At 51.3% G+C, this 20,625-nt stretch overlaps 1 protein-coding gene across 2 annotated transcripts in view; it reads left to right on the top strand.

Annotated features, from left to right (window-relative positions):
• Positions 1-8,573, top strand: part of INPP5D (inositol polyphosphate-5-phosphatase D) — a 147,797-nt gene extending 139,224 nt beyond the window's left edge. For both annotated transcript variants that reach the window (XM_024243528.2, XM_054550008.2), the window contains 2 exons: positions 4,799-5,390; positions 7,375-8,573. In XM_024243528.2, coding sequence (XP_024099296.1) covers positions 4,799-5,390; positions 7,375-7,377 — 595 coding nt within the window. In that variant the 3' untranslated portion in view covers positions 7,378-8,573. The remainder of the gene's footprint in view (positions 1-4,798; positions 5,391-7,374) is intronic.
• Positions 8,574-20,625: the final 12,052 nt, after the last annotated feature.

Genomic DNA, 20,625 nt, shown 5'->3' on the forward strand with positions numbered 1-20,625 from the left:
GAGGCTGAGGTGGGTGGATCACTTGAGGTTAAGAGTTCGAGTCCAGCCTGGCCAACGTGGTGAAACCCCGTCTCTACTGAAAATACAAAAATTAGCCGGGCACAGTGGCTCACACCTGTAATCCTAGCTGAGGCAGGAGAATCGCTTGAGCCCAGGAGGCAGAGGTTGCAGTGAGCCAAGATTGCACCAGTGCACCCCAGCCTGGGTGACAGAGTGAGACTCCATCTCAAAAAAAAAAAAAAAGGCCGGGTGCGGTGTCTCACACCTGTAATCCCAACACTTTGGGAGGCCGAGGCAGACAGATCTCGAGGTCAGGAGATCAAGACCATCCTGGCTAACACAGTAAAACCCCATCTCTACTAAAAATACAAAAAATTAGCTAGATGTTCTGGCATGCGCCTGTAGTCCCAGCTACTCGGGAGGCTGAGGCAGGAGAATTGCTTGAACCTGGGAGGCGGAGGTTGCAGTGAGCTGATCATGCCACTGCACTCCAGCCTGGGTGACAGAGCAAGACTCCATCTCAAAAGAAAAGAAAAAAAAATTTTCTAGAACTAGTTAACCTTTGGGCATCTCCCACTCCCTAGAGGGCCCCATGGAACAGGGTGGGAGTTTCCATGTAGAGCCTGCTCGCACCCTCCAGTTCCCCTCTTTTTTCTCGACCATGAGGTTCCCTGTTCTATAAGCAGCTTCCTAGTCTCTCCTGTGGGGGACACTTAGTTAGAAACTGGAACTAGGGATATAAAAGGCAGGGCAGCCAGCCTGCAGAGAGAGGAGGCCTGGCCCTGAAACTGGGGAAGCCCCGGACAGTGGAGAAAACTGATCTGAGTCTAGAACTGATTCAGGCAGAAGAATGGAAGCCAGATAGGAGACTGGGCCGGGCAGCTGAGGAACGGGGTCAGCACTTCCCAAAGGCACAGACGCTCTCTGGTGCTGCTGGAACAGAGCAGAGCCAACCATGGGCACCTCGTGGATATACAAGTGGGGAGCTCTACATGTTTCTAGTAGCCGCAGGATGACAGACAGACGTGAAAGTACAGGCCCAATTACCAACGATTTAAGATGCGCAAAATAGCATGAGCACAACGATGTAAGATGGGCAAAATAGCATGAGCACTGTCTTCCCTTGAGGCTCTTTGCTGGCTTATCATAACCTCAGGGGTTCACTCTCAGCCTCTCTTCCTCTAACACTGGTTTTTTCTTCATCTTTTTTCCATGAGGAGTTGGGTGCTGTCCGCCACACAGGGCAGAGCCAGCAGCGGGTGTGTTCTCCATCACACTGTCCTCCAGCTCCACCCTTCCCAGGCCTGATCTGGCAGGGTCTTCCTCTGGATGGAGGAGCTGTTGACAGTCTCATTTCTCAAGATGTGCGAGATATGCTCTAAAAAACAGTTAGGCCAGGCGTGGTGGCTCATGCCTGTAATCCCAGCACTTTGGGAAGCCAAGGTGGGCAGATCACTTGAGGTCAGGAGTTTGAGACCAGCCTGACCAACACGGTGAAACCCCATCTCTACTAAAAATACAAAAATCAGCCAGGCGTAGTGGCCCACACCTGTAATCCCAGCTACTCAGGAGTCTCTGAGACAGGAGAATCGCTTGAACCCGGGAGGTGGAGGTTGCAGTGAGCTGAGGTCACGCCACTGCACTTTAGCCTGGGTGACACAGCAAGACTCCGTCTCAAAAAAAAAAAATAGATGAGAGGAAGTCAGGAACAGAGAGAGGAAAGGACAGGACAGGATAGCCCTGAAGCTCAGCTCAGCTGTCTCTCTCTTTACCTCTGTACAGAGTGTGTTGATAGGGTGTCAGACCCTGGTCATTCCCTAAGAAACTTGGAGGGAGGAGAAACAGCCTCAGTTTCCTGCCCTGGAAATATGAGGACAAAGGCACTATTCAGTGGGTATCAAGGTGCCCGTGTGGCCACCTCTTTGGAGACCCCAGGAAATGGAGCTCTAAGCAACCAGAAAGAAAAAGGAGCGTGATTATTTGTGTAAGTGAATGCTTTTCAGTTCCCAAAGCGAATGGATCTTGGTGCGTAACAATGAGCACACAGCTTGGTGGGAGCATGTTCCCCACAGCCCCATGGTGACAGCTGCAGACAGGCTGCCATCCACGGGCGAGGGGCCCGCAGGGTGCACTTCTAACTCACTGCTCACTAAGGAGGCGCTTGGAGCCTGGAGCCCTGCAGCTCGCACACCTGCCTCATCCCTTTCCGCTGCTCCAGGTCCCAGGCTCAGCCAGAGCAAAGGCTGTGGAAGGGAGTGTTACAAGCACCATCAGTGTTTCCCCACCATCACCCAGACCCAAGTGCAGGGACTGACCTTCCCGGTTTGCCAAGTACTGTCCCAGTTTTAGCACTGAAAGTCCCACATCTCAGGAAACCCTTCAGTCCTGCGCAAGCAAGGACAACTGGTGACCTCAGACTGAAGCTGTGCAGTTAGGAAGGGGACTCTTCCCAGTCCCTGGCCAGTGCTTAGCTGCTTTAGAGATGAGACTCATCTCCTGAATCTGAGAAGTACAGTCATTTGCTGCAGGAATCAACTCGTCCCCTAGATATCGGTTCCCTTATTCAACAACTGTGGCCTGCTATAGGAGTCAATTTCTTGTTACCTTTGGTCAGGGGAGTAAGACTTACTTTTGAGTTTTTCATGGTTTTCCCCAGTCTTCCCCACCCGCCCCCACCAAGCTTCCCCTCTCTAAGTGCAACAGAAGCCTCCTCTTAGAGGGAAGGCTTCCCTGGTCGTTATCTCGCTGCTCTTTTCCCAGAGGAGTGAGCTTTAGAATCACAAAAGGGCTTGCACACAGGGCTCTCTTCCTGGTCCTGCCCCCAGTTCTCTGAAGTCAGCCCCCTCCTCCCATCTCAGCCCCTGAGAGAGGGTGGTCAGAGGTCAGGACTTCTTGCTCCTTCATCTGAAAACGTGACCATGCCAGTTGCACCCTCCTGTGCCCTCTTCCCTTGGCTAACTCACAGCAACGGCCTTTGAGGGTCCACACGGGGGTCAGAAGAGGGCTGCACATGGAGGGGCGCCTTTCCAAAGTCCTTGTTTGAGGCCCTAGCATTTCTATGTATGTACCTGCTCTAAGGTGTTTCCAAAAATTAATGGGCAACACCCCCAAGTGCACAGTCAGGCTCCCTTTGGTGTGTCCCTGAGGCCAGCCTCCTTGGAGCTCCATGGCATCTCACCGGCACCTGTGTGAGGACGACATCCCGCCTTTGTCCCCTGAGCCCACATCTGCTCCCCAAAGAGTCACTGTTGAGTGCCTCTGAGCAGCTTCTCAGTGCACATCCCATCAGCAACAGGTGCAACACCCTCAACAGCTCAGTGGGTTCCCAGCGATCCACAATTTCTTCACGATAGCTTCCTTTTTTGTAGAAAGCAGAACCCAGAACACTCCCCTGGGAGATTCTGCTGCTGGTCAGGAAGTAAAATGTGTTCCCATTCCTTGTTCTCATAGTTTGCTCAGCAGGAAATCACCTCCAGTCAGAGCAGTGATAAATCAGAACACAAACAAGCAAAGGCAGCGCTTGCCTACTTTGGGTCACAACACAGGAGCTTCCCCTGCCCATGAGTTGAGCAGGCCTTTCTTCTAGCTACTGGCCTTGGTTTCCCCAGTACTCGCAAGTGTCCAAGTTCCCTCTGACTTGCACCACAGCCACCATGTGTTTCTTCCACTCTGAGTTAGGAGAGGCTTCCAGGGAGAGGACTTCATGTGGCTGGGAAGGACACTGTGTTAACCGGGATGTCGGGCCCCCTCAGCTCAGATTCTGTCCTTGTTTGTGGCTGTGTTGCTGTGCCTGGGGAAGCATCTCACACACGAGTTTAATAGATGGAGCCTCTTGAGCTTTCACACTCAAGTAGCACAAGTGGTTCCTGAGCAGGAGGTGTGATCACCTTCCTGAGCGGTCATGCACATGCCGGGTCGGAGCAGAATTGCTGGAGTCAGAGGAGAGGCTCGGGGGTGGGGATGGGAGGAGCCAGGAAAGGAGGCCTGTTGACTGGGGAGGTGGGAAGGGGCTGTGGAGAGCAGGCTCATCTGATGAGGATGAGGGGTTGATACTGAGGTGCCATGTAAGTTCTCGCTTCATTTCTCCTACAAATCCTCCAGTGCCATGCCCCTTGCTCACAGATGCTCTGATGTGAACAGGTTTTATAGTGGAAAAGGTCCCAGGCCAGAACTGAGGCTGTCTTTGAGGACAACGTATGTGAACATAGTACTGTTTCCTCTTCCTTTTTTTTTCACTTGAGGTGAAATTCACTTAACATGAAATTAACCATTTCAAAATGAACAGTTTGCTAGGCTGGGCACAGTGGCTTATGCCTGTAATCCCAGCACTTTGGGAGGCCAAAGCGAAAGGACTGCTTGAAGCCAAGAGTTCAAGACCAGCCTGGGCAATATAGTGAGACTCCCCATCTCTACAAAATAAAACAAAACAAAAAAATTAGCCAGGCCTGGAGGCGTTGCTACTCCCAGCAATGTCCAGCTACTCCTAGCTACTCCCAAGTAGTCTCAGCTACTTGGGAGGCTGAGGGGAAGGACTGCTTGAGCCCAAGAGGTTGAGGCAGCAGTTAGCCATGATCGCACCACTGCACTCCAGCCTGGGCGACAGAGCGAGACTCTGTATCTAAAACAAAACAAGGCAAAACAATTTGGTGCCATTCAGTACATTTGCAATGTTACACATCTCTATCTAGTTCAGAAACATTTGTATCACCCCAAAGAAAGACCCGGAGCCATTAAGCAGCCATGCTCCCATGTCTTCTCCCCTGGACATGTGTTTTCCCTGCTCTGTCCCTGGCTCTAGGCCCAGTGACCTGGGGAAGAACGCAGGGGACACGCTGCCTCAGGAGGACCTGCCGCTGACGAAGCCCGAGATGTTTGAGAACCCCCTGTATGGGTCCCTGAGTTCCTTCCCTAAGCCTGCTCCCAGGAAGGACCAGGAATCCCCCAAAATGCCGCGGAAGGAACCCCCGCCCTGCCCGGAACCCGGCATCTTGTCGCCCAGCATCGTGCTCACCAAAGCCCAGGAGGCTGATCGCGGCGAGGGGCCCGGCAAGCAGGTGCCCGCGCCCCGGCTGCGCTCCTTCACGTGCTCATCCTCTGCCGAGGGCAGGGCGGCCGGCGGGGACAAGAGCCAAGGGAAGCCCAAGACCCCGGTCAGCTCCCAGGCCCCGGTGCCGGCCAAGAGGCCCATCAAGCCTTCCAGATCGGAAATCAACCAGCAGACCCCGCCCACCCCGACGCCGCGGCCGCCGCTGCCAGTCAAGAGCCCGGCGGTGCTGCACCTCCAGCACTCCAAGGGCCGCGACTACCGCGACAACACCGAGCTCCCGCATCACGGCAAGCACCGGCCGGAGGAGGGGCCACCAGGGCCTGTAGGCAGGACTGCCATGCAGGTGCGCTGCGCCACACGTGGGTTCGTGTGCATTTGTGTGTGTGTGCATGCGTGAGTGCGTATGTGTGCGCCTATGCATATGTGTGTGCGCATGTGTGTGTGCACGCATGCATATGTGCGTGCATGTGTGAACGCATGCATGTGCACACATGCAAGTGATGGTCCTGGGAACTGCTCCATGAGACGGGAGAGTCAGTATTTGAACCCAGGTCTGCCTGTCCCACACATCCCTGACCCTGCATTGCCTCTGCAGCAGTTGTTAAAAGGAAGAAAGGCTGGGCTGTGGATAAACTCTTAGTCTAGTGTCAGGCCCAGAGGAAGAAGATTCCATAAAGAAAAGGAGCCTAAATCATTTATATCTCATTGTTATTATAAATTTTTTTTGAAACTGAGTTTCGCCAGGCACGGTGGATCACGAGGTCAGGAGATCGAGACCATCCTGGCCAACATGGTGAAACCCCGTCTCTACTAAAATACAAAAAATTACCTGGGCATGGTGGTGCACGCCTGTAGTCCCAGCTACTTGGGAGGCTGAGGCAGGGGAATTGCTTGAACCTGGGAGGCAGAGGTTGTGGTGAGCCGAGATCGTGCCACTGCACTCCAGCCTGGTGACAAAGCAAGACTCCGTCTCAAAATAAATAAATAAATAAATAAATAACGGAGTTTCACTCTTTGTTGCCCAGGCTAGAGTCCAGTGGTGTGATCTCAGCTCACTGCAACCTCCGCCTCCTGGGTTCAAGCAATTCTCCTGTCTCAGCCTCCCGAGTGGCTGGGATTACAGGCACCTGCCACCACGCCTGGCTAATTTTTGTATTTTTAGTAGAGATGGGGTTTCACCATGTTGGCCAGGCTGGTCTTGAACTCCTGACCTCAGGTGATCTGCCTGCCTGGGCCTCCCAAAGTTCTGGGATTACAGGCATGAGCCACCGCACGCAGCCTCATTGTTATTATTAAGTCACATTCATACTTGAAAATTTCCCAATATTTTGGAGAATTCAGCATGCTTTCCCTCTCCTTCATGTAAAATAAAAAATTTTTTGAGCAAAACTAAAAGTGATTAAGAACAGACTCCAGGCCGGGCATGGTGGCTCATGCCTGTAATCCCAGCATTTTAGGAGGCCGAGGTGGATGGATCACCTGAGGTCAGGAGTTCGAGACCAGCCTAACCAATATGGTGAAACCCTGTCTCTATTAAAAATACAAAAATTAGCTGGGCATTGCGGTGTGCGCCTGTAATCCCAACTACTCGGGAGGCCGAGACAGGAGAATTGCTAGAACCCAGGAGGCGGAGGTTGCAGTGAACCGAGATCGCGACACTGCACTCCAGCCTGGGCGACAGAGTGAGAATCCATCTCAAAAAAGAGAACAGACTGCAGAGTCAGGCTATGTTGGGTTTGAATCCCAGCCCTCCCGCTTCCTGGCTCTGTGCCTTGAGCCTCAGTTTACCCATCTGTAAAAAGGGGCTGTTAATAGTAGCTACCTCATAGACTTAGGAGAATTGCATTGTAGGCTATTACGTATTATTACCATGTATTATCATCTATATAGAAATTATATATTTATATTTATGTATTTACATTGATATCCATTAATATCATTTCATATATATACTATACATATTACATATGTGTATATATTTTATATATATATATGGTACGTACCTGGGTGTGGTGCTATGCACCTGTAGTCCCAGCTACTGGGGAGACTGAGGCATGAGGCTAGCTGGAGCCCAAGAATTCAAGGCTGCAGTGAGCTATGATTGCACCACTGCATTCCAGACTAGGCAACAGAGTAAGACCTCATTTCTAAAAAACAATTTTTTTTAATAAGTAGGTAAAGTACTTAGAACAGTGAGTGCTGGCTCTTCTCAGCTACATGTTAAAGGAAGCCTGGCCTAGCCCACAGCTTGTAGGGACCCGGGCCACTTAGTTCAACATGGCCTGGTGAGAATGAGCCCTGACAGCCCTTCTGTTCTTGTCCCACAGTGAAGCCCTCAGTGAGCTGCCAGTGAGTCGGGAGCCCAGAGGAACGGCGTGAAGCCACTGGACCCTCTCCCGGGACCTCCTGCTGGCTCCTCCTGCCCAGCTTCCTATGCAAGGCTTTGTGTTTTCAGGAAAGGGCCTAGCTTCTGTGTGGCCCACAGAGTTCACCGCCTGTGAGACTTAGCACCAAGTGCTGAGGCTGGAAGAAAAACGCACATCAGACGGGCAACCAACCAACAGTCTGGGTCCCCAGCTCGCTCTTGGTACTTGGGACCCCAGTGCCTTGTTGAGGGCGCCATTCTGAAGAAAGGAACTGCAGCGCCGATTCGAGGGTGGAGATATAAATAATAATAATATTAATAATAATAATGGCCACATGGATCGAACACTCACGATGTGCCAAGTGCTGTGCTAAGTGCTTTACGAACATTCGTCATATCAGGATGACCTCGAGAGCTGAGGCTCTAGCCACCTAAAACCACGTGCCCAAACCCACCAGTTTAAAACGGTGTGTGTTCGGAGGGGTGAAAGCATTAAGAAGCCCAGTGCCCTCCTGGAGTGAGACAAGGGCTCGGCCTTAAGGAGCTGAAGAGTCTGGGTAGCTTGTTTAGGGTACAAGAAGCCCGTTCTGTCCAGCTTCAGTGACACAAGCTGCTTTAGCTAAAGTCCCACGCGTTCCGGCATCGCTGGGCTGAGAGCAGGGATCTACCTGGCTTCTCAGTTCTTTAGTTGGAAGGAGCAGGAAATCAGCTCCTACTCTCCAGTGGAGAGATCTGGCCTCAGCCTGGGCTAGAGATGCCAAGGCCCGTGCCAGGTTCCCTGTGCCCTCCTCGAGGTGGGCAGCCATCACCAGCGACAGTTAAGCCAAGCCCCCCAACACGTATTCCATCGTGCTGGTAGAAGAGTCTTTGCTGTTGCTCCCGAAAGCCGTGCTCTCCAGCCTGGCTGCCAGGGAGGGTGGGCCTCTTGGTTCCAGGCTCTTGAAATAGTGCAGCCTTTTCTTCTATCTGTGTGGCTTTCAGCTCTGCTTCCTTGGTTATTAGGAGAATAGATGCGTGATGTCTTTCCTTATGTTGCTTTTTCAACATAGCAGAATTAATGTAGGGAGCTAAATCCAGCGGTGTGCGAACGCAGAAGGGTATGTGCCCCACATTCCCACGATGGAAGTCTGCGTGACCAATAAATTGTGCCTTTCTCACTCAGCTGCGTGTGTGGCATTTTTCTTGACATTCGGAGCCATAGATATCCTTCTAGATGGCAGGGCCTGCACAGGGCACAACTGAGGCAGTTAAGAGTTCATGGTGGTGATGGACGGTGTTGCCTCGACCAGATGGGACACCATAGAGCCAGTTTGAAGCTGGTCCTGGACCGGGAACAGGAATAAACCGCACTCCTTCCTTCCACCCACACATCTTCCTGGCACTCCAAGCACCCTGCGGCCACCCAGAGGCCACGAGCATCCCCTCCAAACCTGCTGTCCTGCAGCCCACAAGTTCCCCCCAGCTTTTATAAGTTTTCACCACTTAAGCTGCAGTGACAAAAAACACATGTCAACACTCCTCAGGTCATGGGTTCCCAGGTCAGGGAGCAGCCCCCGGCCCAGAGGCACAGTGCGGGCCACTTCCATGGCACCTCTGCCCCACCTTGGGCTGCCTGGCCTCTGCTTCTGCTCACAGACACCAGGCCTGGGCTCCAGGCAGGGCCTGGGCTCCAGGCAGGGCCTGGAGCAGTGTCTTTGGCAGCCTCCAAGCAAACCATTCACTCCTACGCCTCAGTGGCACGTGGAGCCCAGCAGGGGCAGGACTGAGTGCCTGCTGGGACCATGGCTCCCTACCCCCACTCAGGTGTCCCCACCCTGCAGGCTCACTGCCTGGTGTCCATGTAGAACCTGACCTAAGTCCCAGGCCCCAGCCTCTGACTCAACAGACCAAGGGCCACGGTGGAGAGAGAGCTGGAGACACCCAGGCATTCTTTAGTCTCCCAGGCCCCATCACCAGAGCTGAGGACCCAGGCATGGATGCCCATGGTCCCTGGGGAACCCACTGGCTGCTGGGGTGGGCTGGCCTGCTACACAAGTGCCATCATCTGCTCACCCACAGGGAGAATGTCAAGCCCAAGGCCCCATGCCTGCTTAGGATGGATGTCTAGGCGCTCCCCAGCATTTCTGTGGGTTCCCAGGAGATATGGGTAGGAGAGCAGCTGTATGGGGCATACGTCATGCTCCCCCTCACCTGCTCTGGGTTCTAGTCACTCAAGCAAACGCAGTGCCCCCACCACAGTCACACCCAGGGCTGCTGTGAGGACCTGGCTTTGATTGCACGTGGTCGGACAGCTGAGGCCCACCTGGTGCTCAGAACAGGAAATGCTGTGGAATGCAAGAATTTTCATCCTTGCCTTTTCCATCTCTCTACCCTGCACCCACCCCGAGAGGTCCCTGACCGCTTTCTCCCTAGGCTCTTTGTTGCCGTGATCATCTGGGTTCCACCTTGACCAGGTCTCTCTCCTGTCTCTCCTTTCCTGACAATTCTAGGCATTCCAAACACCCAGTTTCCCCCTTCTGGCAGGGTGAGGGGGAACCCAGACATCCCCACCTCCTTATCACCTACGTAATTCACCTCCAAGGAATTCACCTCCACCAGGCTCCCTAACCAAGAAGGCAGGTCAATTAGGCAGCTCTCCCCATCAAAGTGCTCCATTCCTAGGATGAATTCCACTACCCTCTGAGATTGCAGATGCTGCTACAGTCACTGTTCCTTTTCAGAGGTAATTTTTTCCTTCTCTGCTTGATGTTGTGAAGGCTTGTTGAGAGCAGCAGAGTTTGTGCCGACAGGAAGGTGTTACCCTCATGATGGACAGTCTCTAGCAGCGCTCTTCCCAGCGCCTCCACACACCACCCCCCGCCCCGCCAGCCTGGAGGGCAGCGCCTGCAGCCCGTGCCACCTGCAGGGACAGAGTCAGCCACGGGCTCCTCCTCCTTCCTTCATTTCCATTCTTTTTCCACACCATTTTCCCCACCCGGATAGGAGAGAAATTAGTGAGTCATTCAGAAAAGCTCTCTCCCACAGCTACCTTCCCTAGTTCCAGCCTACCAGGTTCTCATCTTTGCATGTCCTTAAAATAGCTCCTTTCTCTTGGCAAACAAATTTCCATGGAGACCCAGCTATGGGAAGGCCCAGAAGCTTTCTGCAAGGCAGCAAACTCAGCTCCCAGCCTTCACTCCAACAGAGACCCTTTATAATGCAAATGTGTGGTCTCAGCCCCACAGACACTCCCACCCACAAAGGTCCCATTTTGGGAAATCTGAACCACCCAGGGAACGCACTGGGAGGTTGAGTCTAGGTATAGGCAATCTAATTTCTTGTTATTTTCTGACGGGCTGGCTGGCCTGCACTGGTGAGTTCTCTCTCAGGTCACAGCAGATCGAACCACTAGGCTTACCAGTGACTAATCTCACAGCAGGCATACCCAGCTCATGCTCTTCCTCCATGCACTTGGCATGTTGATGGGGTGCACTGGGCCTTGGGGGTCAGTGCTTCTATTGAGGGAGGCCATGGGTGGGAGGGATCCTGGACTATGGGAACAGATAGAATGGGGCTTAAATGTCTTTTATTTCCTAAAACTATAATCTTGCACAGGTTTCTTAGCTTTTCTGAGCCTCGGTCTCCTCATCTGCACAATGGAAAGAAGGCTACCTGGTGTGGTTGTCGAAGATTCACTGAGCTCATCTCTGCAAAGCCCCTGGCTCGGTTCCTGGCCCTGCTGTAGGGGTTCATTGAGTGTTATCCCGTTCCCTCATCCTGCGAGACAAGGCAGTGAGTGAGGGCACCGTGCACAGCACTGGAAAAGAAGCAAAGAGAAGAGCTTTGGGGATGCAGGAATGTCCAAGGCGGAGGTAATGGCAAGAGCACAAATACAAAAACAAGGCAGGCCATCCAGGGGGCAAGTCAAGGCTGTGAAAAGCCATGAAGAGCAGGGAGCTAGATCAGGCTACGGCGTGGATAACTGAGGCCGGGAGGAACTAGAGGAGGCCAGGTGGGCTGTCTGAGGCTAAGGAGGGGCTTGCTGAGGTCAAGGACAGGCGAGGTTAGCTGAGGCCAGGAAGCCTAGTAGAAGCCAGAGGTGCAGGTGGATTCTCTAGCTACACAGAGCACAGCTGCTCAGATGACCTGAGCCAATGGGAGCAGACCCAGCGGACGCATAGGAACACTTCACGGGGCAGCGCTGGGCAGTGTTTCTGGCCACCAGGGACATGTAGGCAGATCCAGTCACCACAAAGCAGCTTTGGGCCCCACGGTGGTTCTGGATGGGCCTGTCCCTGCGAGACTTGTCTCTCCCTCCTTCGGCTTTTTCTTCCTCCTTCCCTAACCATGTCAGTGACTTGCAGTCCTGCTTCATTCTGCAGAGAATGGGGAGCCTTGGAGACTCCGGAGCACACAATGACGTGCTCGCTCAGCATTTAGGAAGGTCGAGAATAGGGTAAGGCCAGCGAGTCTCAGGGGGTGCAAAAGGTAACCGACACTCGCTCTCCGGTGCTCACCCTGAACTTGTACCACCTCAGATTTAAACATCCCCCCCCTCCCATCCCTGCCTTGCTTCCCCTTCATCCAAGCCCTGCAGACCAGGCAGAAAAGTGAAAGTTAGATTCCAGAAGGAGCTGAATTCCTGTGGCTGAAAGGTGGCGACGCTCCAACCCACAGCCCTGGCAGGGCCTTGGAAGAAGGAAGGGCTGGAGGTGCAGGCGGGAGAGGCCGTCCTCTGCATCATGTGGAATCCTGTTTTAGTGCACGGGCTATAAATTGAATTTCCAGGACTTATTTAGAGTACATCCCCAGAAATGGTTTGTCCTGCTTCTGTTATTTTTAAAAAGCACTCTGTTTAGGTAGTAGTTGAGAGCACAGACTCGGGAGCTTAACACGCTTAAACACGTCAAAAATGTGCCAGGCTGTGACCATTGTGCAGAAGAAGGCAACATGCCCAGCTTCCAGAAGAGGCCGGTGCACAGGCCAGCAGTTACAGTGCCAGGTGGTAAGGGGTATGCAGACAAAAGCCCCCAGCGATGCATTTCCTTTCGGGGTTAGCTGGGAAATGTTTCATAATTTAGTGTTAGTATTCAGAATGATAACCAGACTGGCGCTGAGGATCTTGGACTCTGGGGTCAGAACACTTGGGTTCAGCCCCCAGCTCTACCACCTGCCACTGACTGGCAGGCCATATGACCATGGCTAAGTACTTAACTTCGGTTTCTCCATCTGTAAAAAGGAGATGATAATAACATCAACCTCATGGAGGCCTTGTGAGGATTTTTTTTTAAATTTTTTTAATTTTATTTTATTTATTTATTTTGAGACAGATCCTCACTTGGTTGCCCAGGCTGGAGTGCAGTGGCACAATCTCGGCTCACTGCAAGCTCCGCCTCCCGGGTTCACGCCATTCTCCTGCCTCAGCCTCCCGAGTAGCTGGGACTACAGGCGCCCGCCACCACGCCCGGCTAATTTTTGTATTTTTAGTAGAGACGGGGTTTCACCTTGTTAGCCAGGATGGTCTCGATCTCCTGACCTCGTGATCTGCCCGCCTCAGCGTCCCAAAGTGCTGGGATTACAGGCGTGAGCCACCACACCCGGGTGGCCTTGTGAGGATTAAAAGGCATGCTAATGTAAATAGCCCTGGCTTCAGGTAAGCACTCAATACATGTCACTGTTATCAACATGATGCTCTCACAAAGACAACGTAATTCTCCGTGTTCCCACTACAGCCTCGACAGCTACAAGGCCACAGTTTTTACCGTTTACAAGCCCTTCTCAAGGTGACTCCTTCGTTTCTGGACTCAAGGCCTGGTCCTGGCCCCAGATCTGACAAGCAGCAGGGCCTTGGCCAGGTCACTCCTGCAAGCCACACCATTTGTGACACCTGTGACATGAGAAGTAAGGCCCTGTGCCTGCCAGGAGCAGCACAGCACCTGCAGCAGCACAGCCACCAAGCACAGCCACAGTCCCAGCACCCGTGTGCCGGTGAGGTCCATCACTCATTCCTCATCCTCGGATGCCTTCTACCATCCAGCCCCAGAATCCTGTCCGACCACCGATGACTCGCACAAAGCAATGGGGGGCCTGGGACAAGTGTGCCTCCATCTCGCAGGCTAACTCCTGCAGGAACTAACCCATGCGGAACCGCTCCCCACAGGGCAGGGGTCCTGGACTGCGACACTACTGACATGTGGGGCTGGGTCATTCTTCGGTGTGGCGCTGGCTGGTGCACCGCTTAGCAGCATCCCTGGCCTCTGCCCACTAGACGCTAGAACCCACCCCCAGACATTCCCAAATGTCACCATCTGGCAGAAAGAATGGCAGAATCACCCCCAGAAGTGGACAACTGCCATAGAGCAGTTCTGAGAAAAGGCTACTCCTTGCTGAAGATGGTGAAGATCGGAATTCTGACACCAAACACACACAAATACGCACGCATGCACATGTGCAGGAAGCTAGCAGGAAGGAGGTGCCCCCCACAAATCTGGAGAAATATCATGGGGCTCGGCTGGGCATGGTGGCTCACGCCTGTAATCCCAGCACTTTGACAGGCTGAGGCAGGCAGATCACGAGGTCAGGAATTCAAGACCAGCCTAGCCAACGTGATGAAATCCCGTCTCTACTAAAAAATACAAAAATAAGCTGGGCGTGGTGGTGGGCATCTGTAATCCCAGCTACTTGGGAGGCTGAGGGAGGAGAATCACTTGAACCCCGGAGGCGGAGGCTGCAGTGAGCGAGATCACATCACTGCACTCCAGCCTGGGCAACAGAGCGAGACTCTGTCTCAGAAAAAAAAAAAAAAAAAAAAAAAAGAAAACAAAGAAAGACCACAGGGCCCGTTAGGCCCCTTCCATTTCAAGGGGCAAAGATGTAGCAGGTCACCTCAGTGTTTCACGTGTCCGTGTGAAGAGACCACCAAACAGGGTTTGTGTTAGCAGCATAGCTATTTATTTCACCTGGGTGCAGGCGGGCTGAGTCCGAAAAAGGAGTCAGCAAAGGGTGGTGGATTATCATTAGTTCTTAGAGGTTTTGGGATAGGTGGTGGAGTTTGGAGCAATGGTTTGCAGGCAGGGGGTGGATCTCACAAAGTACATTCTCAAGGGTGGGGAGAATTACAAAGAACCTTCTTAAGGGTGTGGGAGATTACAGAGTACCTTGATCAGTTAGGGTGGGGCAGTAACAAATCACAGTGGTGGAATGTCATCAGTTAAGGCTATTTTCACTTCTATGGATCTTCAGTTGCTTCAGGTCATCTGGATGTATACATGCAGGTCACTGGGGATATGATGGCTTAGTTTGGGCTCAGAGGCCTGACACTCAGGAGATGGGTCTGTCACCAGGGTGCATGGAAGTAAGGAAGCCTCCACTGTCAGGACATAGAAGCGCCTGGTGAGCTCAGAGCCAGCCCCGGGGCCCCGCATCCTGTGTCCTGTCAAACTCCAGAGTTTCCTCCTCCCGCCTGATCGATTGCACCACAGTGGCTGCTCTGCTGCTTCTCCTCACTGCTTTGTCCACACTCCTTACCCCCCGAGTATTTGGGCCTCTCTGGGCATATCCTACATTGAAATCTGCTGGGAAGGCTGGTTTGGGGGGTCTGTAAATCTCCACCTGTCTTATTAGTTTGGGTTCCCCAGAAATAGACTCTGAGTGAAAGATTTGAGTGCAAGGAAGGTATTTGGGGATAACTCAGGAAACACTACAGGAGCAAGGGAGTGAGGATTTGCGGCAGGAAAGGGAAAGAAGCCATAAAGAACTGATACAGAAGAGATTACCGCTGAACTCGGTGGCTCACGCCTGTAATCCCAGCACTTTGGAAGGCCAAGGCGGGAGGATCATGAGGTCAGGACTTCGAGACCAGCCTGACCAACATGGTGAAACCTCGTCTCTACCAAAAATAGAAAAATTAGCTAGGCGTGGTGGCACATGCCTGTGTCCCAGATACTCCAGAGGCTGAGGCAGGAGAATTGCCTGAATCTGGGAGGCAGAGGTTGTGGTGAGCCAGGTTCGCACCACTGCACTCCAGCCTGGGTGACAGAGAGACTCCATCTGAAAAAAAAAAGAGAGATTACTTAGTGTCTCACGTGTCCGTGTGAAGAGACCAGCAACAAGGCTGTTTATTTCACCTGGGTGCAGATGGGCTGAGTCCGAAAAAGAAGTCAGCAAGGGGTGGTGGGATTATCATTAGTTCTTATAGGTTTGGGGATAGGCGGTGGAGTTTGGAGCAACGTTTTGGGGGCAGGGGGTGGATCTCACAAAGTACATTCTCAAGGGTGGGGAGAATTACGAAGAACCTTGTTAAGGGTGGGGGAGATTATAAAGAACCTTATTAAGGGTGGGGGAGATTACAAAGTACATTGATCAGTTAGGGTGGAGCAGAAACAAATCACAATGGCGGAATGTCATCAGTTAAGGCTGTTTTCACTCTTGTGGATCTTCAGTTGATTCAGGCCATCTGGATGTATACGTGCAGGTCACTGGGGATATGATGGCTTAACTTGGGCTCAGAGGCCTGACATTCCTGTCTTCTTATATTAATAAGAAAAATAAAACAAAATAGTGGTAAAGTGTTGGGGTGGCGAAAATTTTGGGGGGTGGTATGGAGAGATAATGAGCGACGTTTCTCAGGGCTGCTTCCAGCGGGATTAGGGGTGGTGTGGGAACCTACAGTGAGAGATTCAACTGAAGAAAGATTTTGGGGTAAGGGGTGATATTGTAGGGTTGTTAGAAGGAGCATTTGCCGTATAGAACTATTGGTGATGGACTGGATGCAGTTTTATATGAATTGAGAAACTAAACAAAAGACACAAGGTCTGAATAAAAGAAGGAGAAAAATAGTTTTAAAGGACTAAGAATTGGGAGTACTCAGGACGTCCAATTAGAGAGTGTACAAGGGGGTTCAAGGTTATTGTTTGTTTGGTTGGCAAGTTTTTGGGTTCTATCCTTGAGTTTTTTTATGTTGTCATATACCAGGCCAGATTGATTTAGGTAAAAACAACACTCTTCGTTTAAAAATATACAGAGTCCTCTTTTTTAGCAGTAAGTAAATCAAGGCCTCAGTGATTTTGGAGGAAAGAGAAATGCAAAGCCAGCAACTGTTTGTTAAAGAAAGATTAGAAATGGCTAGGAGAGAGTGACTGAGATTGATAGTGTGGTGGAGATAGCTGGGGAAAGGTAGAGAGTGGCATAAGAATGGGAATAAGAGTAGGTATAAAAGCAAAGAATAAGACTTCATCAGAGTGAAAGTATTGGAGTGCACTTTGTCACTGAAGATCTTCTATCCACTTAAAGAGAGACTTAAGGGTGGCAGTTTGAGGTAAAACCAGGTGCCACTGAATACCAAGAGCCTGAGAAACTGCTTGGGTGATTTGACTATTAAAGGCCGGTCCGTTATCCGACTGTATAGAGGTGGGAAGGCCAAACCGAGGAATTATGTCTGACAGAAGGGAAGAAATAACAACGGTGGCCTTCTCAGACCCTGTGGGAAAGGCCTCTACCCACCCAGTGAAAGTGTCTACCCAGACCAAGAGGTATTTTAGTTTCCTGACTCGAGGCATGTGAGTAAAGTCAATTTGCTAATCCTGGGCGGGGGCAAATCCCCGAGCTTGATGTGTAGGGAAGAGAGGGGGCCTGAGAAATTCTTGAGGATTAGTAGAATAGCAGGTGGAACATTGAGAAGTGATTTTCTTGAGGATAGATTTCCACGATGGAAAGGAAATGAGAGGTTCTAAGAGGCGGGCTAGCAGCTTGTAACCTACATGGAAGAGGTTACGAAATGACGATAGAATAGAATGGGCCTGTAAGCCTGGAAGGAGATATTTTCCTTGGTCCAAGAACCATTTGCCTGGTGTGGGAAGAGATTGATAGGTGGAAGTTTCAGTGGGGGAGTAGGTGGGAGTGGCCAGATGAGAAGGAGAAAAACTGCCGCGAGGGATAGAAGTTGGAAGCTAGCTGCTTTTTTAGCTACCTTATCAGCATAAGCATTGTCCTGAGCGATGGGATCTGATGCCTTGATGGCCCGTGCAGTGTATGACTCCACCTTCCTTTGGAAGTAAAGCGGCCTTGAGAAGAGTTTTTATTAAAGAGACATTAATGATGGAGGACCCCTGTGTGGTGAGGAAACCTTTCAGCCCATAAAACATCATGGTGGTGCAGGATGTGGGGTCAGTATAAATATTGACGTGTAGTCCTTTTGCAAGAGTGAGGGCTCGAATTAAGGCAATGAGTTCGGCTTCCTGAGAGGTAGTGGAGGGAGGCAGAGCAGTAGCCTCAATGACTGATGTGGAAGATACTATAGCACAGCCTGCCTTTGCTAGTGAGTGGCGATTAGGCCTGGTGGAACCACCATCAATAAACCAAATGTGATCAGAGTGAGAAACAGGAAAGAAGGAAATATGGGGAAACGGAATGAATGCCAGGTGGATCAGAGAGATACAGTCATAGGGGTCAGGTGTGGTATCCGGAATAACGTGGAAGGCCAGATTGAAGTCTGGGCCAGGAACAATGGTAATTGTGGGAGACTCAACAAAGAGTGAGTACAGCTGAAGGAGCTGGGGAGCAGAAAGTGTATGTGTCAGGTGTGAGGAAGAAAATAGATTTTGGAAGTTATGAGAACTGTAGAGAGTGAGTTGAGCATAGTTTGTGATTTTGAGGGCACCAAATGTTTCACATGTCCGTGTGAAGAGACCATCAAATAGGCTTTGTGTGAGCAACAAGGCTGTTTATTTCACCTGGGTGCAGGTGGGCTGAGTCCGAAAAAGGAGTAAGCAAACTGTGATGGGATTACCACTGCACTCCAGCCTGGGCGACAGAGCGAAACTCCATCTCAGGAAAAAAAAAAGATGGGCTGGTGGGGGATGCACCGGACTTTATAGTCAGGCTTGAGAAGGCGGTGCCTGATTTACACAGGGCTCACAGATTGGTTCCATCAGGTATGACGTTTACATACAACGCTTGTTGCCCCACCCCAATCTTATTATGCAATGAACTTTCCCCATGGCTGGCGGCCATCTTGTCTGCTCCTTACTGTACATGTGGCTGACAGAGATAAGGGAAGATGGAGCCGCCATCTTGAACATGATTGGTACAACTGCTGGTGTCTATGTCTGCAGCTTGATTTTACAGGCTGCTTTTTGTTAGAAAGGAAAATAATTTGGGGTTGCTCTTCATTAAAAGGACAACCTTACCGGGGACTTCTGTATCCCCACTATCTGCCTAAATGTCAGGGCTCTGAGCCCAAGCTAAGCCATCATACACCTCAGTGACCTGTGCCATCTAGGCTCACTGCAACCTCCACCTCCCGGATTTGTGCCATTCTCCTGCCTCAGCCTCCTATCTTTTTCCTCTTGGAAGTCCCATCTCTCTCACTAGAGAGAGAGCTGTTTTTCTTTCTCTTTCTGTCTCTCTTTTATCTATTAAACCTCCGCTCCTAAACTCCTTGTGTGTGTCCATGTCCTAAATTTTCCTGGCAAGACAGTGAACCCCAGGTATTTACCCCAAACAATATAGCTGCTTCAGAATGTTCTGTGGGCAGGGAGCCACTGTGGCCACCTGGGCTTACCCTGCAGGCACTGATGGGAACACATGCCTGTGTCACCCCATGCAAAGAGGAGCAAACAGGATCCAGGCATGGTAGCTCACGCCTGTAATCCCAGCAATTTGGGAGGGTGAGGTAGGAGGATCCTGTGAGGCCAAGAGTTCAAGACCAGCCTGGGCAATATAGTGAAACCCCGTCTCTACAAAAAAACAAAGACAAAAACTAGCTGGGTGTGGTGGCATGTACCTGTAATCCCAGCCACTTGGGAAGCTGAGGAAGGAGGATCTCTTGAGCCCAGGAGTTCGAGCTTGTAGTGAGACATTATTGTGCCACTGCACTCCAGCCTGGGTGACAAAGGGAGACTTGTCTCTAAAAAACCCAAAGAGGAGCAAGTTGGGTGCTACCATGCCAACTCTGAGTCACAGTGAAGGGCTGCCTCTGGGAGGGGCGTTAACTTCTTAGCTCTTTTGGCCTATGCAGCAAAGCCAACTCCCAAGGCCAGAGAGCATTCAGGCAGGTGGCAGCAGACTGCTGCGCATGACATGGGTCACAACACCCAACAGAGTTCTACTGCCCGGCCATCCTGCAGGCCCCTGGCCTCTCTGATGCCTACTCTGTGCCTTTGGGTTGACATTCCTGGGTGCTCGGAGAGTCATTGCTGAAGAGGGACACCTCACTTGGGGGAGTTCTGTAATGTGGGATGGTCCAGTGTCAAAGAATGAGGAGAAAATATTCCAGACAGAAGGAGATGTGCAGGCCTGGAGAAAGAGCTTGGTGTGTTCAAGAAACGGGAAAGAACTGGTGTGCTGGAGTGTGGTGAATGCAGTCAAGGCCAAAGCTTGTACTATTCTCCACACAACAGCCAGTAAGTCAAGAGACAAGGTATGGGGGCAAGGAAGAAGACTTTATTTTAGAAAGCCAGCAAAACAGAGAACATAATGGACTAATGCCCTAAAGAACCATCTTGGGCCAGGGATAGTGGCTCATGCCTGTAATCCCAGCAATTTGGGAGGCTGAGGTGGGCAGATTACTGGAGGTTGGGAGTTCAAGACCAGCCTGGCCAACATGGTGAAACTCTGTCTTTACTAAAAATACAAAAATTAGCTGGGCATGGTGGCACATGCCTATAACCCCAGCTACTCGGGAGGCTGAGGCACGAGAATTGCTTGAACCTAGGAGGTGGAAGTTGCAGTGAGCCAAGATCATGCCACTGCCCTCCAGCTTGGGCAACAGAGGAAGACTCTGTCTCAAGGAAAAAAAAAAAGAAAGAAACATCTATAGCTAATATGAATTTTGGAATCCTTTTATATTAGGGAAAAAGGGGAGAGAGGGGTTGAGATCAAAAGGTGATCTATGACCACAGACAACTGAGTGGCAGCAAGGGTAAACTTCTTTGTCCCTGGTCAGGTCACAATGCTCTTATACATTTTTAACATAATATTGTTACTTGTGTGCACACCCTTCTTATCTCCTTGGGGGCTAGTTTTGGGAAGTGGCTGTTATCATCCTTGCTTTAAAGTTAAACTCTAAATTTCTCCCATAGTTAGCTTGGCCTATGTGCAGAGATACCATAGCAGTAGGGATAGGGTTTAGGAGCAAAATAGAGTTACATGTACACTGTTACATGAATGAGAGTGAGTAGGGTGAAGTTAGAGCAGTAGGCGGCCGTGGGTGGTGGGGTGGGGGCATGGAGCAGTC

Source organism: Pongo abelii, chromosome 11, assembly GCF_028885655.2.
Source record: "Pongo abelii isolate AG06213 chromosome 11, NHGRI_mPonAbe1-v2.0_pri, whole genome shotgun sequence".
Classification (NCBI taxonomy): domain Eukaryota; kingdom Metazoa; phylum Chordata; class Mammalia; order Primates; family Hominidae; genus Pongo; species Pongo abelii.